The 26,974-nt window shown below is 42.0% G+C and overlaps 2 protein-coding genes and 1 pseudogene across 2 annotated transcripts in view; 1 reads left to right on the top strand and 2 right to left on the bottom strand.

Moving 5' to 3' along the window:
- The window catches only part of NLE1 (notchless homolog 1), a 350,374-nt gene that overhangs the window by 98,130 nt on the left and 225,270 nt on the right, over window positions 1-26,974 (bottom strand). The window lies entirely within an intron of this gene.
- LOC142862200 (uncharacterized) lies at window positions 7,401-7,526 on the top strand (annotated as a pseudogene).
- Window positions 14,088-25,419, bottom strand: LOC105883866 (schlafen family member 13-like). Its single transcript, XM_012787413.3, has 5 exons — window positions 25,281-25,419; window positions 18,608-19,671; window positions 17,807-17,938; window positions 15,887-16,610; window positions 14,088-15,696 (listed from the first exon to the last, which is right to left on the bottom strand). The coding sequence occupies exons 2-5, from the start codon at window positions 19,662-19,664 to the stop codon at window positions 14,913-14,915; spliced, it is 2,697 nt and encodes an 898-aa protein (XP_012642867.2). The 5' UTR covers window positions 19,665-19,671; window positions 25,281-25,419; the 3' UTR covers window positions 14,088-14,912.

A 26,974-nucleotide genomic window follows, 5' to 3' on the forward strand; every position in this document is an offset into this window, starting at 1 on the left:
TTCCCGGGCTCCTCGCTCCTCCCTGCCGTCTGTCTGTGGAAATTACTGGAAAAGCAGCTATGAAGATCGTTCGGAAGCTGAGAAGAGCTTCCTCAGGCGCGCGCAGCCGTCCTGCTCCTGCGCTCGCGGCGCGGCGGCCCGGCCCTACCTCGCGTCCCTCCTCCGCGGCGCCTGCTGTCCCACCTGCCCGCGACCCTGCGGAGGGTCCGGCCGGGCTCCCACCTGAGCGTTCGCCTTCTAGCCCGCTCCAGTCGCCCCGGACCCCACGCTGGGGTTCTGTCCTCACCGCCCCAGAAAGTGGGTCCTGGAGACCCAGGCAAGAGTCCGAGCCTCCGCGTTCGTCCCGGATCCCCCGCCAACGTGCTGCAGGTGCGCGGGGCCGCCCGCGGTCGGTTTGAGGCCGGCTCACCCGGGCTGGGCGGCCGAGGCGGGGCTGCTCTGCGCCCGCTGGAGACCTGGCGCTGTGCTCCGGTCAACCCTGGTCGCCGTCAGCCTGCTTGTGTGCCGCGAAAGCCAGCCTGCTTTCGGATCGTCTGCCCTGCCACAGACTTTCCGCGCAATGCCAAGTTTTGTGTGAATATTTGGATTTGGTAACTCACTATGCTTGGCCCGGTAGCGTCGCTCCCGGAAGGCCCAGCTTCTGCTGGCGACGAGTAGCCCAAGGGCAGGAGCAGCGATTAATGAGGTTAATTCTGGGTCGACAGCCAAACTCCAGTGTAAGCGAAAGTGAGAAAATAAAATGCCTAACAGTCCTTCCCCTCAGAGGTTACTGCTGACCACTGTTAACGCCTTATTGTATACAACTTTCCAGATCATAGGTATGTGTCTACATATATAATCTATATATGTATATGATCTATATAAGTACACACATACATACACATTACACATATGTATAAGTAACATATTTTTATTAAAATGAGAGCATAATGTACATACTATTTCATAACCTGCTGTTTTTCAATGACCTCCCTCTTTCCACTTCAATAAATCTTCATGTCATCATATTTAAGGTTCTCCACTTTCCTCTAAAATGTTGTTTACAGATTCTTTGTACAAACCTGTATCTAGTGGAGAACCATGTACAAAGCGCCGAAGGAAAACACTGTCAGTCTAGAATTCTGTAACCATGGAGAAAAAAAAAAGTCCTTGCAAATGGAGACAAAATAATGACCTTTTCAGACAAAAAAAAAAAAAATCTTAGGGAATTTGTCACCAGCAGGTCTGTCGTACCAAAAACGTTCATGGAAGTTTTCTTTAGGTTGAAGGAAAAGGATCCAGAATGGAACTCAGACCTACACAAAAGAGCAAGGAGCACCAAAGATAGTAACTACGCAGATAAATACAAAAGATGCTCTTTCTCACTGTTAAAAATTATTTTTAAAATGATGGTTTAGGGCAAATATGGTGGCTCACGGCTATAATCCCAGCACTTGGGGAGGCCAAGGCAGGAGCATCACCCAACACCAGGAGTTGGAGACCAGGCTGAGCAACATAGTGAGACCCCATCTCAACAAAAAGCTAAAAAATTCATAGGACATGGTGGTGCACATCCGTAGTCCCAAAGACTTGAGAGGGTAACGAAGGAGAATCCCCTGAGCCCAAGAGTCGGAGGCTGCAGTGAGCTATGATCATGCCACTGCACTCTAGCCTGGGCAACAGAGCAAGACCCCTTCTCAAACAAACAAACATACAAAAAGATAGTTTAAAGAAAAACTATGTATTCTGGTGCTTATAATGTAGAAATAAAAATTGTGATAATGACAGTACAAAGGATGGAAGGGAAAAATAAGCATATATTGCTTTAAAATTCTTTCATTATGTATGAAGTCATATAATATCATTTAACTGTGATAAGTTGAAGAGGCATATTTTAACCCCTAAAGCTACCGGTAAAAAAAAAATTGGAACAAAAATATATAGATAACAAGCCAATAAAGGAGTTTTTCTTGTGCCTCTTATTTTCTTTCTATTTTTACAAAAATTTTAAGTTTTACTTGTTTTTGCTTTATAAACATACGAATTGTATAAACATACAACAACTTTACTAAGCTTTTTAAGTTAACTTTCATGATTGATCTCTATATTCTTTTAGGTGCTCTAAGAATATAATGATATCAAATGTGCCTAATGACAGTTGTATTTCTTCTTTTCTAATCTACATACTTTTTTCTTATTCCCTTTCTTGCATGATTGCATTGGCCAGGACTTCCAGTACAATGTTAAATGAAAGGCTGATACCCAAAGACACAACCAAACAATACTAAAATCCCATGCTTGGGGGTCCATCTTCTGGGATCACTCTAGAGAATAATTTCTGTACTAGTCAAGGTCCTGTCAGAAGACCAGTTATTTTGAAGAGAGAGACTTTAAAATAGAGAACTATTTTTGTTCTCTTTGCCATAAGGACATTTGTGGGACAATTGATAAAATTCAAGTACAGTCTATAGATTGGATAATATTATTGTATCAGTGTTACATACTTTTAAATTAGATAATGGAAAAGGCAGAGAGGTAACACCAAGGTTTTATGGAGGTAACTACAGCCAGGAGCCGCTACCCCTAGGGCTGGAGGAACAAATGGAAGGGTCTTTGAAGGAACATATGGCAGCTGCTATGAGTGTCGAGAGGAAAAAAATTAAGACAAGATCTGAAAGCTGTTTATGGGAAAGTTTATAAGACTTTATTGAAAGTAGATAAATAAATACGTTAAGTCATATATCACGTCTGTGCATTGGAAGACTCAATATATGAAAGACATCAATTCTCTCCAAATTGATTAGTAGATCTATTGAGTTCCATTTTAAATCCCAACAGTATTTTCATGGAATTTGACATAAGTTCCATGAAAGTTCTGATTATAAGTTTATATCTAAGAGCCAAGACACTTCTAAAACAGGGTGTGTACAGATACCAAATTTTACTATAAAGTAATAGTAGTTAGACAAAAAGAGCAGCAATGGAATAACATATAGAGCCTATAATTGATTCACTTGTTTAATGGATAATCTAGGACAGAGTTGGCATTGCAAATCAGTGGAGAGAGGAGAGATTCTTATAAATTGTGCTGAGAAATCTCATGTTCCCATAAAAATTAAAATTAATTTGCATCCCTCACTCCAAAATCAATTCTGGTAGAATAAAAACATAAATATAAATATGTCTTTGGATATCATGCACTGAGAAGGACATAATAGCCCATCCATGGTGCTCTTGCCAAAATGCATAACCTAAATCTTATCATGAGGAACATGAGATGACCCAAATTCAGAGATATTCTGCAAGATAATAGGTTTATCCTCTTCAACAGTGGCAAGCATATGAGACAAAGACAGAAATGGTTCCACATTAAATGAAATTTAAAAGAAATGAAAGTTAAATGCAATGTCTGATTCTAGATCAAACCTTAGATCAGAGGTTTATTTTCTTTGCCATAAGGACATTTGTGGGACAATTGATAAAATTCAAGTACAGTCTATAGATTGGATAATATTATTGTATCAGTGTTAATTTCCTGATTTTTGATGATGATACTGTGAATTTTCTTATTTTTAGGAAACACCCACCACTGAAGTATTTAGAGGTAAGTTAGTATCATGTCTGCTACTTGCTTGCAAAGATGTCAGAAAAAGATGGAAGTAGAAGGAGGCACAGGTATCGAGAGAGATAAGGCCATCAGGATCATCTACGGTCAAACAACTCTGGACACATGACATCTAATACCTAATTTTAAATATTCACCTTTCATTATGCTCAAGACTTTACTACATTTTGCTAACAGTAGGGCCAGGTGTTGGGTATAATTTGGGAAACACATGTTAACATCTTGCTTAAACTCCATGTCTGTTGTGGATCCAATCTGGCTCTACTCTTCATCGTTTTCATTCCAGGACCCAGCTGAATCTGGGTCATTGCCCATCTTATAATATATCGGAAGGAAAAGACAACATGGCAGAACCACTCAGTGACACTTAACAATTCTGCTCAGAAGTAGCACACATTATGTCTGCTTACATATCATGGGTCATATCAAGTCACATTGCCACGCCCGACACCAATGGGGCAGAGAAGATGATCTGCTTCTGGGAGGGGACGCCAAGCTTACTGAACCACATTACAATTTATCACACCAACCTCTGCTGCAAGAAGGCAGTACCAGATTCTGGCATCTTGTTCACATTTCAGCTAGCAGAAAAGAAAGAGAAGTCACACCTTTCTTTTTAAGGGCACAATGGGAAAATTGTATACATTAACTTCCAATTATATCCATTGGCCGTACCTTGGGAACAAGCTATATCTAACTGCTCAAGAGCATGGGAAATAGTTTGTGGGTTTGGGTTTGGGTGTTTTTCTTTTAATGCCTCTCCCCCCTCCAAAAAATCAGAAACATATAGTTGTTATCTGGGCATTCCTATCGTGTGTGTGTGTGTGTTTAATATAATCTAATAATCTTTGTCTCTTACTTGGAGAATTTAGTCTAAACACTGTTGAATAAGTAACACTAACCCATTCTAACCACCTGCTCTGTGCCACCCCAATGGCTGATATTGAAGATGACAGGGAGCCCTGTGTCCTGTCAATGCAATAAGGTAAGAACAGCCAAACAATCTTGAAGAACAATAATGCTCTAATATTATAGCAAAGTGACATGGCACAAGAATAAATCAGACTAATGAAACAGAAGAGAATCCAGAAACAGATAATTTATAGTTGCCTATTTAGGACGGAGGAGAAAGCAAGCTGGAGAAGGGAGGACTTCTGGGAGGTGGGAGGAGGACTAACAAAGGGGAGAATAGCGATGGAGGATTGTCCAAATGCAGGTCAGGTCTTGTCTTTATTTAACATTTTTATATTTTATTCGTCATGGATTGTTGTATTCGTTTTGATTTTTAAAATATTGTTTATCTTCACTACAGGGAAGGTTTTTTTTTTGGTTCCCCCTATAATTTTGCACTGGAGACTAGCGACTCACTCTCCTTACCCTCATGGGCCCTGGTACATTCATCCTCTTAAATGTGGTGATGGTTTCAAGGGTTTACATGTGTGTTAAAATGCATCATATTTTTGTGCATGTTAAACGTGTGCAGTTTAATGCATGAAGATCACAGCTCAATACAGCTGTTTTTTAAAAGTAAGCCTATAAAGAAAACAGACCGCAGGCTTGGTGGATTCGTCATGTCTCCTTGAAGGCGAGGTCTCTGTGCCCAGTTGGGCGCTTCTGTCCGGAACCCAGAGGCCAAGGCAATTCCCCAACGCAAAGCCCCTGGCGCGGGAACCAGAGACTCCCGCGACTCCTATCTTCTGTCTCAGCGCTTTCCTTAGCTCCCAGTGGGGTGGAGAGCGGGGCGCAGAAGCTGTAGCCCGCGCCCACCGCCCTACCTCCTGTTCCCCCGCTGTGAGTGGAGCCAAGGCTGGCCCGCTGTGGGGATTGGTGCCCACCCACCCATTTCCTGGGCGAACCAGGACTAGGCTGTGCGCTGACCCCGGGGGCGCTGGCCTTCTCGCTCACTCACCACTAGTCAGGCTGAGTACCCCTAGACCTGCCAGGACGCGGGGAGGATCCGAGGCTCCCAGAGTTAGGGACAGAGGCAAGAGAAAGCTCATTTTTGCAAAACATATCAAAAAAACAAAACCAACAAAACCTGAAGAGTACCAACAAGTCTGGAACACATTTAAATTTCCCGCCTAGAAACCGAGGCAGTTCCTGAGGTCCCCTGGCAGAGTGAGGTCACCCCTGGAGCGGCTGTCACCGAGGGGGAAGGGAGCAATTCAGGGAAGTAAGGACGCGTCCGGTTACAGTGGGAAGGTCCTGGCAACACCGCGCCTGTAGCCCCGGGGGAATGAGTTTAGGAATAATTCCTACATGTTTATCATAGGCCTGCTGCAGTGGCTCATGCCTGTAATCGCAGCACTTTTCAAGGCCCAAGGCCCAAGCGGGAGGATCGCTTGAGTCCAGGAGTTGGAGACCATCGTGGGCAACGTAGTCAGACCCTGCCTCTACCAAAAAATTTAAAAATTAGCAGGGGCGTGGTAGTGCACACCTGTAGTCCCAGCTACTCCAGAGGCTGAAGCAGGAGGATCGCTTGAGCCCAGCAGTTTGAGGTTGTTGTGAGCTAGGCTGACGACACCGCACTCCAGCCTGGGTGACAGAGCCAGACCTTGTCTCTAAAAACAATTTTACTATGAAATATTTCAGACGTACAAAAAACTATGCCACCACCCCTGTATCCACTACCCACCTGAGGAAATGAAATACTACTGCAATTGAGTCCTGTGTATTCCTCCCTGTCTCCCTTCCTCCCTGTCCCTTCTCTCTTCCCCCTTCCCCTTTCCCCTGCTCCGCCCCCCACCACCCCTCCTTCCCTCCCTTGTCTCTGGAAGGTTCCAGGTGGAACACCGAGTCTGCCTCACTCCCAGACTGGGTTCACAGAGTGTGCTTGGCATCTCTGTCTCTGTGGTAATAGTGTTTCCTGTCCTTGCCAGCACTCACACTGTGCTGCTGGTCACCATTCAGCAATAAGTTACTGGACGCTCAAAATGTTTTCAAAGAGAAATAGGATGGCTTAAAATTTTACTCTGATGGTATAAACAGAATAGCATTGTGGAAGCACATAATTTGCTGGGTTTTCTGAGGTTATCAAAAACCAGCTGTACAGAAATGAACCTGCCATTTCCCTTATAACCCAACTTAGCCAAAGGACACATTTACATTCTCATACTGTCTTGTTTAGAGCAGTAAATACTCTCCTCTGAACTGGTAGCAGAGTGTAGCTATTTTGGAAGTTCCAAAGCAATCCAGAAATCTTGAGAATGCCTTCTCTGCACCTGTATTTCACACTGTGGAAAATCAGAAGCAAGATAAAATGCCATTTTGTATACCTTGAATTGAATTCATGAAACAATTTTAACAAAGCAGATTCCTCAATTAGAAGCATTAAATTCGATTCTCTTGCATTTTTTTGCCAAATAATATTAAAACCCACTAAATATTCATTAGAAGTCTTAGTGAAGAATGGATTCTTAAATTCTTTAGTTACTACTAATTTCTGCCCTAAAATTATTAATAATTTGAAAGTTCTGCTTCTTTATCAGCACTGACGCCATAGTTCTGGAGTCAGATTTTCCTATTTTTCAACTCGAATTTTTTAGAGAGAGAAATGGCTTATGTGAGAAAGACAGAATATTTTTAAACTTTATTACTTATTTGCATTTACATTTATTTTATTCTGACTAATATTTACTTTTAACTTTATGTCTTATTTGTAGTGTTTTCAAGTAGAAAACATAAGATTCAAAGTTTTGAAGATTAAATTCTTTAATGCATTTAAGATATTTGAGCAAGTTTTAGAGAGTTATGTCTATAGGATTACTATGGAGTGTCTTAAAGAGTTAGCATATTTATACCTACCTGGCAGGGGAGATACCATGATCACAAAGGTGGTTTTCCCAGGGCGAGGCTTATCCATTGCACTCCGGATGTGCTGACCCCTGCGATTTCCCCAAATGTGGGAACCTACACTGCTGGTGGGACTGCAAACTAGTTCAACCTCTGTGGAAAGCAATATGGAGATACCTTAAAGCGATACAAGTGAATCTACCATTTGATCCAGCAATCCCATTGCTGGGCATCTACCCAAAAGATCCAATGACACGCTACAAAAAAGACACCTGCACTCGAATGTTTATAGCAACACAATTCATAATTGCAAGGCTGTGGAAACAGCCCAAGTGCCCATCAATCCAAGAATGGATTAATAAAATGTGGTATATGTATACCATGGAGTACTATTCAGCTCTAAGAAACAATGGTGACATAGCACATCTTATATTTTCCTGGTTAGAGCTGGAACCCATACTATTAAGTGAAGTTTCCCAAGAATGGAAAAACAAGCACCACATATACTCACCAGCAAATTGGTATTAACTGAACAGCACCTAAGTGGTCACATAGGTACTACAGTAATAGGGTATTGGACAGGTGAGAGGGGGGAGGGGGTGGGTATATACATACATAATGAGTGAGATGTGCACCATCTGGGGGATGGTCATGATGGAGACTCAGACTTGTGGGGGGAGGGGGAACATGGGGGGAACATGGGCATTTATTGAAACCTTAAAATCTGTACCCCCATAATATGCCGAAAAAAAAAAGAGTTAGCATATTTAAAGAATTAGAGATTTTGGCTTAATTTCCTTTCTTCCCACTCGCATTCTTAGAGACTCCTCAATTAGAGTTATATAAGCACTTAGCTATCTGCTGAAACTGATCAATATAGGAACATAGAATTTGAAGGACATTTATGCCTTTATTTTCTAATAACCTCTGAAGATAGGCTATCTTTCAAAGGAAACTCTTCCCAGAGTTGTCCTGGGCATATGACTACCACTTAACAACAAATAAACAGCTTTTGCAAATGTATCACTTCAACATCAAAAAGGTTGAGGTCTCTGTTGGGGGCATTGACTCCTCTAGGATTCTTCATTCCATTTACCAGGTGACTAGCGGTAAAGGAACACTCAGTCCATCAGGACTTAATTGTCATAAAGCAAAACACTTCCTCACTTTGATCACATTAAAACTCTAACCAGTTCTACCCCTCTAACCTGGAAATACTTATTTAAGGAAGCTAGACCTACACTCATTCTTCCTGTAGTTTAGGGTATGTCAGCTTTGGCACAATTGAGATTTGGGGCTGGAAATTCTTGGTTGTGGGGGCTATCCTATACACTGCAGGGTGCTTAGCAGTACTCCTGGCCTCTACCCATTAGGTACCATCAATACACAGAAATCTCTCCAGGTATTATGTCCCTTGGAGAGCACAGTCCACTTCCCTGCCCACTCTGTTGAGAATCCCTGATAATTAGTTTAACGATGAGCAGATTCATTTTAACAATGAGCAGACCTCTTTTAATAATCCGTATGTCAGTACTGGCAACAGAAATATACTGCAATCTACATGTGTAATTTTAAATTTCACAGTAAGCACATTTTAAAAAGTACAAATAAATAGACACAATTACTTTGAACAATTTATTTTATTCAATTTAATTTTTCCAAAATATTATCATTTCAACATGTAATCAATATAAAATGATTAATGCAGTATTTCCATTCTTTTTTCCCACTAAGTTTTTTTTTTTTTTTTTTTTTTTTTTTTGAGACAGAGTCTCACTTTGTTGTCCAGGCTAGAGTGAGTGCCGTGGCGTCAGCCTAGCTCACAGCAACCTCAAACTCCTGGGCTTGAGTGATCCTTCTGCCTCAGCCTCCCGAGTAGCTGGGACTACAGGCATGCGCCACCATGCCCGGCTAATTTTTTATATATATCAGTTGGCCAATTAATTTCTTTCTATTTATAGTAGAGACGGGGTCTCGCTCTTGCTCAGGCTGGTTTTGAACTCCTGACCTTGAGCAATCCGCCCGCCTCGGCCTCCCAAGAGCTAGGATTACAGGCGTGAGCCACAGCGCCCGGCCCCCACTAAGTTCTTGAACCCCAGTGTATACTTTACCCTTACATCTCATCTCAATTTGGACTAATCTCATAGAAAGTACTTATTTGCCACATGTGGGTAATGTGTGCCATACTGGGCGGTGCAGCCATATACAGTGACATCTGGCAAAAGCCACAACAGTCAATATCAACTAATTCAACAATAACAACAATCTAGGTTTCTAATAAAATTCTGCAGTAAAAGGAACCAGAGTTCCTTAGAGAAACAGCTTATTCAAGCGCTGGTGCCCAGAATATTCAAGATGGGCCTGGAGCATCTTGTCGTGCTAGGAAGGAAACAGATGCTCAAAAAATGAAATGATGGGGGCATATGAAAGGGACACAGGAGTCAACATGAAAGGGCTCCCAAAGGCTATTAAGAGAACATTTTGAGTATCAGAATAAGTAATATCGTGCTGGAATACAACACAAATTATTAAATAAATATGCACAAGCAAAGGATTGAAAGAATAAGTAAATGGGGGAGAAGAGACATGCCTCCTATAAAGAAGATTTTAAAATGATTTATGTCGATACTTCCCCCCTCAAAGGTGGCACTTCAATCCCCACTGTTAGAGTGTGAGCATGACACTTCACCCCTATGGTCTCCCCTTTGAAAACCTATAACCCCAGTTTAAATGCGACAAAAACAGCAGACACACGCAAATTGAGAAGCATCCTAGAAAATACCCAAACACTGCTCCTCACGACTGTCCAGATCATCAAAAATCAAGTCTGAAAAACTCTCATGGACCAGAGGAGTTTGGGGAGCCATGACTGCGAAATGTAATGTAGTATCCTAGATAAGATCCTGGAACAGAAAAAGGACATTAGTGGACAACTAGGAAATCCAAATAAATTGTGGAGTTCACTTAATAGTAACATACTAAGGTTAGTTTCTTAGATGTGACGAGTGAACCACAGTAATAAAAAAGGGAATTGAGTGAGGGGTGTACAGGAAGTTTTTGGACTATCATGGCAACTCCTCTGTAAGTTTTTAAAACTACTTTAAAATAAAAAGTTAATTTAAATTTTTAAAAAATATTTTATTTCATTTTTATTTCATTATTTTTACAATGGGCAGGTATGTTTTCAGACCTTAAATGAAGTAGGTCACAGATGGTGAGAGCCAGAAGGCAGGGATGGGCAGGCACACAGCTAAACCCAACTGAAGGTTAATCTTACTGCACATTTTACTGTCTCATATTGGGCCCAATCATGGAGTCCCTGGCCTCACTCTTCCCCTTTCCCCCAATGTAATCATTTTATTTCACAGTACCATTTTTTTTTTCAGTTTAATAAGGCATAAACTCTCAATTTTTTTTATTTTGGCATATTGTGGAGGTACAGATTTTAAGGTTTCAATAAATGCCCATTTCCCCCCCTCCCCCCAAAAGTCTGAGTCTCCATCATGACCATCCCCCAGATGTTGCACATCTCACTCATTATGCATGTATATACCCGCCCCCCTCCCCCCTCCCACCTGCCCAATACCCTATTACTGTAGCACCTATGTGTCCACTTAGGTGCTACTCAGTTAATACCAGTTTGCTGGAGAATATATCTGGTGCTTGTTTTTCCATTCTTGGAATACTTCACTTAACTCTCAATTTTTTATTTAAAACAGAAATGGAGCAGATATATAAGCTCAACCTTTCCTCATTCATATGGAACAAGAAGGAAGCATCAGTAATCCTCTTTGGCCTTAACAAAAACTCATGGGGATTTATACATTTAAAAATAAGATTTTTAAAAAATATTATTACTAGGTCAATAAATCATTAACTGATACAACCAATCAGAATTAGACTTTATTTATTTATTTTATTACCTCATATTATGGGAGTACAGATATTGTTAGGGTTACATATCTTGCCCCTGCCCCTCCTCCCCCACCCCGCTATGCCAGAGCTTCTAGCATCTCCAGTCTCCAGGTGGTGCGCATGGCACCCACCGTGTAAGTACATACCCTTCCCCTCCTCCCCCCTTTCACCTGCCCACTTCCTGAGTACAGATTTTTTTTTCCAGGAATTTTGGTTACAATGTATATCTTTAGCTCTCCCTAAAAAGGGATAGAGGTAACCCCTTTTCCCCCATAATGCTAGCCATTTCCTTAAGATGTGGGTCGCGCCCCCTCCAACTTCCTGTTGAACACTACCGTTTTTTGGACACCATAGTTTTAGTCAGTCAGTACCATTTTGATGGCGAGTAGATGTGTAGCCCCTTTTCCAGATCTTGTGTCGTCTCGCTTTGTATTACGGGCTTAAGCTTAATCCAGGATAGCATAAAGGTGCAGAATCACTTTCACAGACATTGCAACAACTCCGAAATCCAGGGATCTTACAAGACTAATTCATTAGGAACAACATTTACAAAGAGTTTTTTCATGCTGCATTGTATTTGATTTAATGTAGTCAGAAAGAAACAAGAAATATTTTCCTTCTTATTTTGCTGATATGTCCTATTTCACTTACGTTAGAAAAGCCTATAATTTCACAGCTGGATAAATGGAATTCCATGAGTAAACAGACACAGGACAAAGACAGGCAGAGAAGTTCGAACTAACAATTGGGGCTGTATCAGTAGTATGGTATTAATAATAAATGGAATATTTGGCATGTAATAATCTTAATTTCCATTAGTAATCCAAATATCTTCTTGTTAGTATTTAGATAAGTGTTTAAGAATGTTTTGTAGGAACTGAAAGGCAAATAAGTAAGTGCATTAGCATTATATCAGTATTGCTGTTTTTTTTTTTTTTACATTTTTTATTTTTTCTTTTTTCATACCTTACTAAGCAGTATTGCTGTTTTTATTCTAATATAGTATCAGTGTTTTCATTCGAAGAATCATTATATAGCTGTATTCTCAGGCTACAATAACAAAACACCACAGAATGGGTGGCTTAAACAACAGAAACATATGTGTCCCAGTTCTGGAGGCTGAGAAGTCCAAGATCAAGGTTCTAGCAGGGTGGGTTCACTCTGAGGCTCCTTCTCTTGGCTTGTAGGTGGCTGCCATCTCTCTGTGTGCTCACCTGACCTCCTGTTTGTGGGCACAGGGGTAGCGGAATCAAGCTCTCTGGCATCTCTTCTGATAAGGACACCAATCCTATCACATAAGGGGCCCACTCTTATGACCTCATGTGACCTTAGTTACTTGTTTGGCAGTCCCATCTCGACACTGGGTGTTGAGGTTTCAACATGGGAATCTGGGGGTGGGGGTGGGGCACCAACATTCAGTCCTTAACAATGGTCCACTAAACTAGGAAAGTCAAGGAACACAATTTGGAGTTCAAGAATGATTTTAAAATGAAGTATTTTGTATAACAATATGTAGAGCCAAGCTGAGAAATTGCCACAGAAACTCAGTGATTTTTTTTTTTTTTTTTTTGAGACAGAGTCTCACTTTCTTGCCTAGGCTAGAGTGAGTGCCGTGGCGTCAGCCTAGCTCACAGCAACCTCAAACTCCTGGGCTTAAGCAATCCTACTGCCTCAGCCTCCCGAGTTGCTGGGACTACAGGCACGAGCCACCATGCCCGGCTAATTTTTTATATATATATATATTAGTTGGCCAATTAATTTCTTTCTATTTTTATAGTAGAGATGGGGTCTCGCTCAGGCTGGTTTTGAACTCCTGACCTTGAGCAATCCGCCCGCCTCGGCCTCCCAGAGTGCTAGGATTACAAGCGTGAGCCACCGCGCCCGGCCTTAAAGACCATATCTTTCCTAGTTCTGTTCACCTTAAGGCTTGTACACACTTAGAACCAGATTTGGGTCTCCAATACTATGTCCCACTGACAGCTAGAGAAAACGGGTTTCTGTTTGTTTTCTCTGGATCTACAATTTATCTGTAAAGTGACAATTAATGCTTACTATCACAATTAAGGTTTGATTTGAGCTGTTGTGAAAACAAGCATGCAGATTACAATTTAAAAGGGTTAAATAATTATACCAATGCTCCTTGTTTTGCCAACATGTTTAAGACCCACTGCTCAGGGACTGAATTATCTTGGTAATCATCCAGGTCCTGAATGAATATAGCAAAGGGAAATGTCAAGAAATCAGGAAACAAGTTTTACTTCTGGTATGGCCAAGTAAGTGCTAACAAACCACCCTCCTGCAGATAACAACTAAATGTTCTGCAAAAATTTTAGAAAACCCCAAACTACATGGAGTCACTTTACAAAAAAAAGTCCAAACTTCAAAAAAAGTGAAAGGACAGCATTGCTAACAAATTATTAATAATAGAGAAAAAAAACCCTATCTAATAGAAATCAAGAGAGAAAGAGCACAGCCCCACATGGCCCCTTTGTTTGATGAACCACCTGTGGCTTCAATTGTTTTGCTTAAGATTAACCACCTAGACCCTAAGAGTTTGTTTTCACAGCATTTGAAAAGAACTGAACTGATAGAAGGAACATGACCCTCCCCCACATCCCTCCAGACCAAATTCAAGGGTGACTGATAAGCCAGCTTCACAAAGAAGAGAAAGAAAAAAAAGAAAAAACAAAAAACAAAACAAAAACAAGCACAGCCCCTTCAGAGCTGCCTTCTGCTGTCACTGACAACAATCACTATTCTTCTTTCCCACCCTTCCTTTTGAGACAGAGTCTCACTTTGTTGCCCAGGCTAGAGTGAGTACCATGGCATCAACCTAGCTCACAGCAACCTCAAACTCCTGGGCTCAAGCAATCCTCCTGCCTCAGCCTCCGGAGTAGCTGGGACTACAGGCATGCACCACCATGCCCGGCTAATTTTTTCTATGTATATTAGTTGGCCAATTAATTTCTTTCTATTTACAGTAGAGACAGGGTCTGGCTCTTGCTCAGGCTGGTTTCGAACTCCCGACCTCGAGCAATCCGCCCGCTTCCGCCTGTCAGAGTGCTAGGATTACAGGTGTGAGCCACCACGCCCAGCCCTTCTTTTCCCTTTATTCCAATAAAAACCCAGGACCCCCTACACTGGGGCAGATACCTCTGTTTGACTCATGCCCTGTCCTTTCCTCCCTTGAAAAGTAAAATAAACTTTTTATCCAAATGTATCCTAATCTTTGTTCTCAACCCATGCTATGAATTCCCTCTCTATGCAAAGAAAAGCCACAGTTTCTTTTTTTATGGCTTTTACCCAGACTACAGGGTGCAGGTCTGCATTGTGCAGGGTGCCTAAAGCTCCTATAGGAAACCACCATCTTTCTGGCTGGGAGAATCAGGGCACAGAATGTGGGGCAACCATCATTGCTGAGAAGAGTTGAGGGAGGAACCCATGAAAGGAGAGCCAGAGGAGAGGAGGAGTTCCAAATTCTGTGCTCAAATCTCTAGCTGACTTTTGAACTAAAAGGAAGTTTCTGCCAATAGCAAACAGATTTTCACTCACAGAAGTTTACATAGCAATTGCCTCATCCCATGTGGGTTTGGAGTTCTTCCTAACAGTCACCATGCCACAGGATATACAGGTGTTGTCTTGCCCTGGAAGCCAGACAGACCAGAATATTGTGTGAGATGGCTGACTCAGGTGTTCTTGGATGGATTCCAAATACTATGCTCCTTTCCAGGCCTGAGAATCGCCGGACACTGTCCAACACTATGTGATCACCCACCATGTCACATGCATCACTCAGCTGCACGATCCTTTTCTTCCTCATTGCTCTCAGGAGCTCATGCTTGTATCGCTCCATTTCTGCCGCGGTGCTGACGAGCACAGCAATGTCCTTCTGAGAATAGCCTGTTCTAAATAGTAAGTTGCAGGTTTCTGCCACGTAGGTCACTATTTGCTGCAGCGTCAAGTTTGTCTTAATTGTTATGGACCCCTGAATACCGGGAGACCATTCAGCTTCAAGAAGCATCTCCAAGGACTCAGGGGGGATGTTATGTGGAGGATTATTTCTAATTACTCGCATTTCTTCTTGTAAGAAGTTGCCTATTGCATCTGCATTGCGGACCACTCTGGTGAGCTCTTCTTTTGAATTCTGGTCTGAGAGAGGGGGGAGGCCACTGCAACTCAAGTGGCTGGTCTGGAAGTAGTCCAGAAAGATCCAGAGAATTCCTGGGCAAGCCTTTGCTCGCTGAATGATGGTTTTTGCCTTCCTGTACCAATCTCCATCTTCGGTGCGGAAATTCTGAGCTTCATCAATGATGATGTGCTGAATATCTTCAAAGACATTTGTCATGAAAGTTTTCCGGGTCACCGCCTGGCAGATCTTCTTGTTACTGTGAAAATTAAAATGACACACTCAGGTTCTCTCTAAGAAAAAGGGAGAAAATTACTCTATCGTGCTGCCCTGCACAGTCTGTTGCCACAGCTCACTTTACCACCTAATTCTCAAGGAACCAGGTGACTTAGTAGCTAAAATCAAGCCAAATTAAATAACACTTACAGACATAAGGTCCAACTGCTTACCTGACAAAGTTTCTCAGCGGCTGGTTCTCACAGATGTAGAGAATTCTACGTGTCTCACAGAGAAACACATTCCTGATCTTCTCCATGATCTTCATGGCCATGATTGTCTTCCCTGAGCCAGGCAAGCCATAGACAAACAACTCTCTGTTCTTGCGGAGGTTTGTAGAGAATAGCTCATACTGTTGGGCTGTGAGCAGATTTAGAACCTCACAGCCAAGCTGGTCACTCAGGAGAGACCTGAAGCCGAGCAGGACAATCACGAGGGCCTGCAGCAAGGCTTCCACTTGCTGGGTGTCTCCCAGGCTATAGGACCCGGGGTAATCTATCGGAGAGACTGCACCCTCCAAGCACTCTGTGGTGCACTGAGGACTCAGGCAGAGGACCTTGGCCATGACACACACCTTCCCGGTGTAGCCTCCCATGTTCACCAGCTTCTGCTTCAAAGCAAAGGCTGTGCGGGTGCAGTAGCCCTGCCCCCCTGCCTCCTGCTCCCCGAGAATGGTGTAGAGAATGGGGGGGCTGTTCTGTGCTATCAGCAGAGCATCACAGATGACTCCTTCCTTCTTGTGCAAGTTCAGGTCCACAGCCCAGCTTCTGGAGAAGATCAAAATTCCCTGGGAGAAAGGACGCATATGCCTATTTATTAACTCCTCCAGCCCTTCATGCTCTGAGGATAGCTCCGTCCAGAGGGATTCGGGAGTATATCTCAAATGTCCTGATGCCACTAGATGTGGAAAGAATAGAAAACTTTTAAAAAATGTGTTTACATTATTATTTTCTATGAATCACATCTTATATTTAACAGGCAGATTAAAACCCCCAAAATAACTGTGCAATTTAGGAGAAATTCCTTCTGGTGCACCTCTCTTTAAACCACACTCTACAAATGTGGTGAACTGAATGATGCTGCTCTTCTATGTATCTCATGGAGAGTAGATGTGTCAACTAAAATGGAATTTATTGACCCAGAGAAAGTGAAACCATGTATGTATTTAATTACTTTGTCTCTAAGATTCTTATTGTGGAATGTTAAAAAACCTTTCTGATAATCTAATGGCCTCAAAGATCTCAGGTAAATAAGAAAACTATTTGGTTAAAAACAGGCCTAAGGCAGACCTAGTATATTAATTATCAGGCCCTTGATAAATGTTTAAATATACATAGGACATTTGTATTTTATGTTCTACTGTCAGATCTCACATTTAATAAGTTTGATGTATGAAGTTAAGTAAGCCATTTTCCTCCTCTAGAAATCTAGGTTTCCTTTTGTAACTAGGAAGTCCTAGACAAATCTTGCTAAAAAATATTTGGGTAAAGGGGAGACAGGTCACCTAACACTGTCCATGGTCTTGAATGATTATTTTGCACTTCCTCTGGGCCACTGGTGACTCACCCCCTCTAGCCCCTTCAAGAGAAATTGCTTGTGGTTTTTCTGTGTTTTTATATTAGGCAAAACATTTTTATTCTTATTACAGATATGATTCCTCCATCTCTGAAAAGCTGACCAGTAGTAGTGAATTATTCCACAGTGCCCCTTTGTTTGCCTGCACTCGTACCAGATGAGCATTTTCCAGACTCAGCAGAGCATCAGAAAAATTTGAGAAGCTTGCTCAAATGCACATGCCAAGGCCTCATCCCTGGAAATTACACCTTTATAAGTTCTTGGTGCAGACCTGGACATCTGCATGTTTAACTACTTCCCACAGTATTTCTGATAATCAGTTAGATTTGGCAACCACTAAGCTAGATGATTTCTAAGGGTACCTGAAACTCAACCCCAAGAGGCTTGTGGCACTGTCACTTTGACACTTGGATTTGCAGAACACAGTCCTTCATGGATTTTTTTTTTTTTTTTTTTTTTTTTTACCAACTGTATTAAATCATCTCCCTTTCTCTAATGTAAAAACTGGCAGTTAGTACCTGGAAACAAATGTCGTTGGAGATCTGCTTTACATTCCAGACCTTTCTTAGAATACACCGGTCTGCAAAGTGGAGGCCTGTGGGACAGGTTCAGCTGAGATTCAAAAGCCTCGGCCAAGTCTGAAAGTAACTCTGAAAGAAAGAACAGTTTACCCTGTAGGATTTCATCCCTCATTGCCAGAATAGACCATTGAAAGCTGTGCCTAAATTTCACTTCACATGGTACAATTCAGGTCCCAAAGTCAGACACTTCACCCTCTCTTGACCCTATGTCAACCTTCAGAAAGATGCAGCATTATAAAACCCTTCTTTTGAATTTTGAATGGAGATTTCCTGTCCAATATAATGCTCCCTCTTCCATGTTTGAATAGCTCCTTCCTGGAATTGTAGTGATGCTTAAAATACTCTCTTTTTAAATTCTAATCATCATGTGATTTATATTCCTGCTCATGCACCTCCACTAACCCAAACGAAATGAACCTCACTTAATTCTGGCTCTTGTCTTCCAGAGTTGATCTCATGCTAAACTGAGGTACAGGGAAATTGTTATTATAAGGGTCTAGCACATTCCAATTAGAGGATTTTAATAAAGGAATCTATTTCCAAATTTCCCTTTACTAAATCTTTTGTTGTGAATGGTGATTCACAACATGTCTAATTTTAGCTTTTTCTCACCAAATAAATCCTTCCCATATAAGAAAAGCATGGAGATTTAAAGAAAGTAAATTTGAGTGGGTGTGATGAGCTCAGAGTCACAGAGGATCTAGGAGGACATGGAGGGAGGCACTTGCTTTCCCTTACCTGGCTCGGGACCTGTCATCATGCCTACCCACTTCTTGGCTGTCAGGCTGCAGATGTCCTTGCCATTCACCATCCACGATTTGGGATTGCCTGAGAACACTGAGCAGCAGAATGGCTGCACTTTAATCACATAGAGATAACCATACAACTCTCTTCCCTTAAATACATTTATGATTTTGGTGCGGTACTCCACCCCTGGTTCCGAACAGCAAAAGTGGACAACGGGCAACGTGGAAATTGCTTTTGCTATTACACTTTCCAAAGACCTAAGGTCAACGTTTTCTTTGGCACATCCCAGGACTCTCCTACTGTTATCATCCACTCCTATAAAAAGGTAGCCTCCTCCAGAGTTTGCAAATCCTGAGACGTACTGTGGAATTATACTTTTTACATATTCTTGGATGTGTTTTGTACCGAATTGTTTAAACTCTACGAACTGAGACTCAGGAAAAGGAAGGATTTCACCATGTTCAATATGGTCTTTTTGGAATACTAAGTCAGCAGGATGCAAATTATTGAGGTTTTGATTTAAAACATTGACAGATTCACCAGAAGGTTCTTTCCCCAAGATTTTTGCTTTCCTTTTCTTCAGGAAATCAAATGCCTCTCTTGAATCCATGGGAAGCACAGAAGTTCCAGATCGACAGTATAGTGAAGAACTCAGGCTGCAAATGGGGGGCCTCACAGAACTGTCTTCAGCGAAAGGGTGACCGCTCCAAGACTTAACGAAAATGTAAAAACATCTTCCTGGTTGATTGAACTCAAAGAAAGCCTGCAAATTTGAGGAGTCAATAAGGTCTCTTAAAGACTGTTCTAAATCTAGTCCGAACTCCACAGGACGCTCCTCCTTGTTGGCCTTTTCCATCCGTATCACTCCTCCTCCTGAGTTTAATAAAGCACACACAGCCTGTGTAACTCTTGCCTTCTCTTGGTCTCTCTGAGCTTTCTGTAGCTTTTTTCTGTTTCCTTCTCCAAGAGTCACTTCTCCTATGTTGATGACCAAGTCTGGGTAAGACAATTCCAACGCCAGAGATGAATTATACTCTTTCGTGTTCATTCTGCAACTGAAACCATTAAAAGATGGTTGATAAGGAAGTAGATTGCAAGTACACACAAAATGCATTCATTAATTTATTCAAACATATTTACTGAGTTCCTAAACGTGCTGGGGGCCAGACATTCAATGGCAAAGCAAGGATGGGCATAGCCCCTGCTGCTCAGAGCTCATCGTCTGGAAGGAAACATGGCTGGATAATACAACTGCAGTGATGTGTAATAAGTACTCTGAAAAGAGAAGCACTTAACAGCAACAATCAACCTAATATGAATAGGGAAGCCTTCCTGGAGGAAAGGGAGTCAAGCTAAGATCCAAATGAGCCCAGTAAAGGAGGCTGGCAGAAGAAATTAAAGTATTATAATCTGAGCGAATAGTATATGGAAAGATCTGGAATCAGGAATCAAAATGGTGTATTAAAGCAGTAAAGACTCAGCTTTCAGTTCAGTCTGGCCAGGTCTCAAGAGTGATAGTGGATGGGTGGCAAGGAGGGAATGGTGAAAGGGAACTCTACACAAAAGGGCACATCAGTGGGATGACGGAAAAGGGTTTTAAGGATGGGAGTGATATGAACAGACATTTAAGGAAGACACCTTTCTGATAAAGAACAGATCTGTGGTTGTCAAGGGTTGTGGAAGGGAGAGGGTGTGGTCATCAAGGGATAGCACAATGGAGATTTTTGAGGTGGTGAAACTGTTCTGTATCCTGATTGTGGTGGTGAGTATAAGAATCCATTCATGTGTTAAAATCTGTAGAACTGTACATCAGATGAGTTAATTTCACTGTAGTGTAGTTTTCTAAAGGGGTAGAGCACATTATCACTTCAGGGTGGAGAACTGATCAGAGAGGAGCCAACCACTAGGGAGGTTTATGCAATAACCCAGTAATAGATGGTGGTGGCCTGGGCCTCAGTAATGGGGTTGGCCACGAAATGAATTGAGCACATCTGAGAGATATTTAGGAAATGAAATTAGCAGGTGCTGTGATTGGCTAGATAGAAATAGGGAAAAGGACTAAACTTAAGTTAACATGGTTTTTGGCTAGGGCAGCTGAGTGGGTTGTGCCACCTCTTATTGGCAAGAGATCTGTGATCATTGAAAGTGGGTAATGGGTCATTGGGAATTCACAATCCCATTCTCTTTACTTTGTTCATATTTGAGAAGATTCCACAGTAGGTTATTAAAATGACCTCATCCTTTATATTTGAGTGGTAGACACATTAGTGTTCATTACATTGTCCTCTTATTTCTCTGTAAGTTTGAAATAGTTCATAACATAAAAAATTGAAAAGGAGAGTGGGGTACAGGAATTTAGAACATTGATGGAAAAGTAGTTAAACTTTTGAAGTATACATTCTCAGTGGATAGGGTGGGAAATGAAGACGGCCAGGGCAGGAGTTTGATATGACAAATGGAGAGAAAGAAGGATCGATGACATCTTTATGATTTCAAAGAACTTGTATTTGGTAGCAGTCAAGCAAATCAATAAAACTCAACAGACCCATGGTGAGAAGGAGGCTCTAAAGAAACTCAGAATTGCACTGTAAGCTGCACTGTGGTTTTTCTCTTTTGCTTGATTATACATGCAAGCATGCCATCAAAACTGTTCATTCTTTGACTTTTCAGTGCAGTAAACATTCAGTGAGCACTCACCATGGACATCCCAAGTACAGTGATCATCTACCTGCAAGCGGTTTATGGTTTAGGTCACGTCAAATTACCATGACGAGGCTTAACATATGTGGAGAAAAATCCATAGCACTAAATACCCAATTGGTTAGAGAGAAAGACACAAGTAGAGTGATTTGTATCAAAATGTAAACAATAAAAAAACAAATTTAAAGAATTTGGAAAAGAAACTAGATCACAAGGGAACACAAAATAACAGGAATAATACATGTCAGAGGAAAAGAAACTTAAAAAAGGAAAAACCAATTATTTGGTTAATTAAGAAGGTTAAGACTTTTCATTTTGTTTGTTTGCTGCCCTGAGGTTGCACGCCACTGATCTCTCACTCAGGCAACAAAGCGAGATCCTACCCACCTCCCCCCCCAAAAAAAGAGTTTTGTGAATAGTTCGATTGTCAGCCTAAAGTATTTCATAAACAGCAGCAGCAGTTTCTGCCTGAAGCATCAGCAAATTCAACCTGTAGTCAGGGCAACTACACAGTGGCGGTCAGGAATAAGGTATTATGGCTCCTGTCAGTCTTCTGTTCACAATTTTAAGGTCATGATGCTGTGTTAAAAGAGTCAATCTCAAAGGATCACACACTGTATGATTCTAGTTATATATCATTCTTGAAATTATAAAATTATTCTGCATCTCAATGACTTTTATACTAATAAAAAAATTAAAAAGTTAAAAAAATTAAAGACAAAAAACAATAAAGAAATTACAAAATTAAGGAGAGAGAATACACATTAGTGGTTGCCAGGTGTTAGGGATGGTGGGGGCAGGGGCGATAGGCAGGTGTAACAGTAAAGGGATAGCAGGAAGATCTCTGTGGTGATGGGATTATTTTCTGTCTTGATTGGAGTGGTGGGGACACAAATATACAGTAGAACTATGCATTGCACCAATGTCAATTTCCTGGTTTTGGTGTTGTAGTATAATTATGTAAAGTGTAACTATGGGGGAAAACTGGGTGGAAGGTACATAGGACCTCTCTCTATTATCTTTTAAAACTTCCTGTTAATGTATAATTATTTCAAAATAAAAAGTGTTTTAGAGACAAGTACAGGCTAAAAGCTTATATTTGTGACACACAATGAAAGGAATTGTATCAGAAGTTGAAAATGAACAACCAAGTAGGAATATGAGAAAAAGAAATGAATAGATATTTACAGAAGAGAGACACAATTGACCAATAAACAAACATACAGAGGGAGAAGAAGGCTTAGCCTCGGAGTAATTGGAGAAATGTAAAGGAAACAAAGATGGGATATCATTTTGTTCCCTTTAGGATAAGAAACACCTGTAAGCCTTGAAATATGAAGTGTTGATCAAGATGGAGAAAAACTGGAACTCTTGTTCATTATTGGCAGCTGTATGAAGTAGTGCAACACTGTGGAGAGAATGTGGTAGTGTCTAGTAAAACTAAAAACATATAGGACCTCTAACCCATCAATGCCACATTTTGGTTTATACCTTGTAAAAAAATGATGTTGACAAAGAGACGAGAATGATCATTTTAGCAGTGTTGGAAACACCAAATCTTGGAAATAGCTTGATAATGGAATGGAGAAATACAATGTGGTAATATTTATTTAAAGGGACACTATGAACCACATTAAGAGAATAAACTAACACAAACTCATAGACATAGATATCAGAAACAAAATGTAGAGTAAAACAATTAAGTTATAGAAGTATACTTATAGCATTATACCATTTATATAAAGTAAACATGTGCACACAAGAATGGGATCATTATCTCTGGATATGTGTTATGTAAAACTGTGTTAATAAAAAGTCTGTAAAGATATACAATAAATTCAGGATATTGGCAGCCCCCGAGGAAAGGACAAAAATGGAAATGGAAATGGCAATGGTAATGGGGGCAAGGAGAACTTCAAATTTATCTACAATGTTTTGTTTCTTGAGTTTAAGAAAGGGTTTAAGTAACTATGTCAAAATGCCAACAGCTGTCAATTTGGAATAATTGGGAAACAAAAATTGGGAGTAACAACTGTTTGTTATATTATCTTTGTACTTATTTAAGCGTATTCTTATTGCTCTTATTAAACGCACAAAGATACATACCCGCATTCACTCATGTTGGGTTTATCCAAAAATACAAGATGGTACAATACAAGAAAAACTTAATTAACATAAAATATCACATGAAATATTAACAGAAAGTCAAAATTACCCAAGCAAAAGTTGTTTGTTAGCGTTTCCAAAGTATTCTAGAGAAGCATTATTTGAGAATAGTAACAGGAGGGCATTTTCTTAATTCGAGAAAGCCCAGGGTTAACATCAGTCTCAAAACACACGTACACACCTCTCACACACCCCTCCCACACACGTTCTATACAGTCCTCAGGTTCACACACCTGCGTGTCACACACCTGGGAGACATCGCAAATATCTCACACACACACGGCACATACACATCACATACACGTCTGAAACGCCATAACACACACAGCTCACACACACCTCACACCTCACGCGGCACATCACACCCACGCACCTCACACACCACAAACGACCCCGCCCAGCGCATGCGCACCCGCGCCGCCCCGCGCCCCCTTCCGGTCCCGCCCCCTCTTCCTGCTGGGCTTCTAGAAGCATCTCCCAGGGGTCCCCCCTCCGCGCACCAACCCCTTCCCCGGGCGTCCACCTGCTGCCTGCCAGGGTCCTGAGGGCGGGGCGGGCGCGTGTGCGCCTGTGTGTGTCCCCCCGTGTGTGCCAGGAGGGATCCGAGCCCCGGAAGCCCGGGCGGAGGGTGGAAGGGGAGGGCTGGAATGGAGACGTAGGGCTGTGACAAAAACTATCTACGAAGAAGAAGGGACCCGCTACAGCGAGGAGTCCCAAGTCCTCAGAGCAGGCGCTGTCTGGTCCCAGGCACCAGTGACCGCCCGCACCCCGCCCGCCGAGGGAAGAGCCGCTCTGGTAATGGTCACAGTCACAGTCACTGAATCCGGAGTAGATGCCTTGTCCGTCGCCCCCCCCCCCCCCCCCCCCCGCACCTCAGTGCTGCAGCCACAGTCTCCAGTGCTGCGTCGCTCACACACGCATCGGGCAGTTCAGTTAATTGGCTCTTTTCTGTATGGCCAAAGTAATAAGCACACATTAACAGTGTTAAAAGGAGTATGCCAGTTGCTACTAGAAAATATCCAGGTGTTGCCTGTGCTTAGGTTACCTAGGAAAATAGGTGTCTTACGTTTTCCTATCACACAGTGGCAAACATTTCTCCTTCATCCACCTGCTGAATTGTTCATATATCTTGCATTCATCTGCACCCCATCTCCAAAAGGAGTCGAGGAAGCAACTCATGAAACTTGAGCAAGTTCACTTCCCAGGGCTTTTGCAAGTATCTGCTTGAATTAATGTTGGTAAACAAAATAACCAAATGTAGTTTTGAAACAAACACTTGCAGTAATAACTTCAAAGATCCAGCTAGATCATAGCTTCCCAGTCAGTATAGCTTAGATTTCTCCTGAAAACAAAACTGTGTACATGATGAAAAACAAGAAAACCCTTCTCACAGAAATGAACCAACAGGATAACTGATAAAGACCCTTCACAGGCATCTCTCCGCAATAAGGGTGTGGCTTCTCCCCTGTCCTGTCTGAAGGTTTGTTTCCCCAGAATTCTGAGAGCCTCCACCCGTCTCTCCAGAAGTCTCTCATCCCTGGGCTGGAATCCTGAACCCCTGGCCTCAGCTACAAGGTGAGTCCCTCTAAGAGCCAGCTCTCTTCACTGTTTCATTCATTTATAAAGAGCATGGTTCCCAACATGCCCACCTCAGCCTCTCCTGCCTAAAGTTGGTATATCTGGAAGGGTCTATAGCCACAGGGTGGGTTTTCATCTTAGAGTTCTGTGGTCTCTTTCTGAGAGCATCCTTTCTGACGAATAGGCTTGGCTTGGGTCTCTCCAGGCAAGCAGTACTCACCTTGGGAATTAAAAGATCTCACAGGGTTGGGTGCTGAAGAGAAAGTTCCAGGAGCCCTGATCTATTCAGGAGTCCGCAGCCTGAGGAAATGGCTCTCACATCTGAGCCCTCTGTGAAAAAGCAGTGCCAGGTTTTGTTTTTTTCTGAAAAGGGAAATAGAATGTTTCCACCTTTTGAAAGTTTCAGTTTCTCAGAAAACTTCCTTAAAGTGCTTCCTTCCCCTTTATGCCTACCTTTCTGGCTTGGGGGTAGAGAGATGCTATTTCTTGTTGGTAAACAGGAATTCATCACTTTAATAAATGGGTGAAAGGCTAGGTAGATCAGAAGATAGATCAGATAAACTGTTTATCAGAAGAATTACTTCAAACACTTTGGAGAACAAATCTACAAAAAATTTGTTTTGATGCACGTAAGACTGTTATTAATGATTACTCTCTGGGGACTGGATTGGGGGAGGAAGAAGATGGAGTTGAAGGGGGAAATTATTACTTTGTGCAATACACTGAGTTACCCAAGAAATATTTTGTTGCTAAGCAAAAAAAGAAAAGAAACTGTGGGAGATCCAGATAGGGAATTAAGCAGCACATCTCACTGACTTTCTCATTTAGTTTTTCTAGTAGCCTCTATGATCCCAACAGCTGTAGTTGGAGCCCAGTTGAAATTCCTGCTGCAATCCCTGTATTAATTTGGCTGCTAATATCATTGCTATAGGGCTTTTTATGGTTTTTCTTTTTGAGACAGAGTCTCACTCTGTTGCCCAAGGTAGAGTGCCATGGCATCACTCTAGCTTATAGCAACCTCAAACTCCTGGGCTCCAGTGATCCTCCTGCCTCAGCCTCCCGAGTATCTGGGACTACAGGCTTGTGCCACGATGCCAGCCCATTTTTCTGTTTTTACTAGAGATGGGGTCTCCCTCATGCTCAGATTGGTCTCGAACTCCTGATCTCAAGCGATCCTCCTGCCTCAGCCTCCCTGAGTGCTAGGATTACAGGTTTGAAGTACCATGCCCTACCCACTGCTGGAGTTTTGCTCAAGTTTCTGCTACTTACCATTTTGATCTGCTGCTTCCCCCCACTGCCCACACAAGTCACAATTCCCCTGAGTCCTTGTTTGGTGTCTTGTTCCATTTCTTTTGGGTGTCCATCCCTGTGGACTGAAAAAATTGTTACAGTGTGGATTTAGCAATCATTTTTAGCTATGAAAAAAGGAGTCGTGCACTAGAGGTAGTTGAATTAGAGACGTCATGTACCAGATAATTCATTCCCAATTTTGGCTGCTTCTCAGGATCTTTCCGCATACGTTTTAAAAATGCAAATTCTGGCCGGGCGCGGTGGCTCACGCCTGTAATCCTAGCTCTCTGGGAGGCCGAGCCGGGCGGATCGTTTGAGTTCAGGAGTTCGAAACCAACCTGAGCAAGATTGAGACCCCGTCTGTACTTTAAATAGAAAGAAATTAATTGACCAACTAATATATACAGAAAAAAATTAGCCGGGCGTGGTGGCGCATGCCTGTAGTCCCAGCTACTCGGGAGGCTGAGGCAGGAGGATTGCTTGAGCCCAGGAGTCTGAGGTTGCTGTGAGCTAGGCTGATGCCACAGCACTCACTCTAGCCTGGGCAACAAAGTGAGACTCTGTCTCAAAAAAAAAAAAAAAAATGCAAATTCTAGGGCCCCTCCCCAGACATGCTGAATCAGA

The sequence above is a fragment of the Microcebus murinus genome, chromosome 18, assembly GCF_040939455.1.
Source record: "Microcebus murinus isolate Inina chromosome 18, M.murinus_Inina_mat1.0, whole genome shotgun sequence".
Taxonomy (NCBI): domain Eukaryota; kingdom Metazoa; phylum Chordata; class Mammalia; order Primates; family Cheirogaleidae; genus Microcebus; species Microcebus murinus.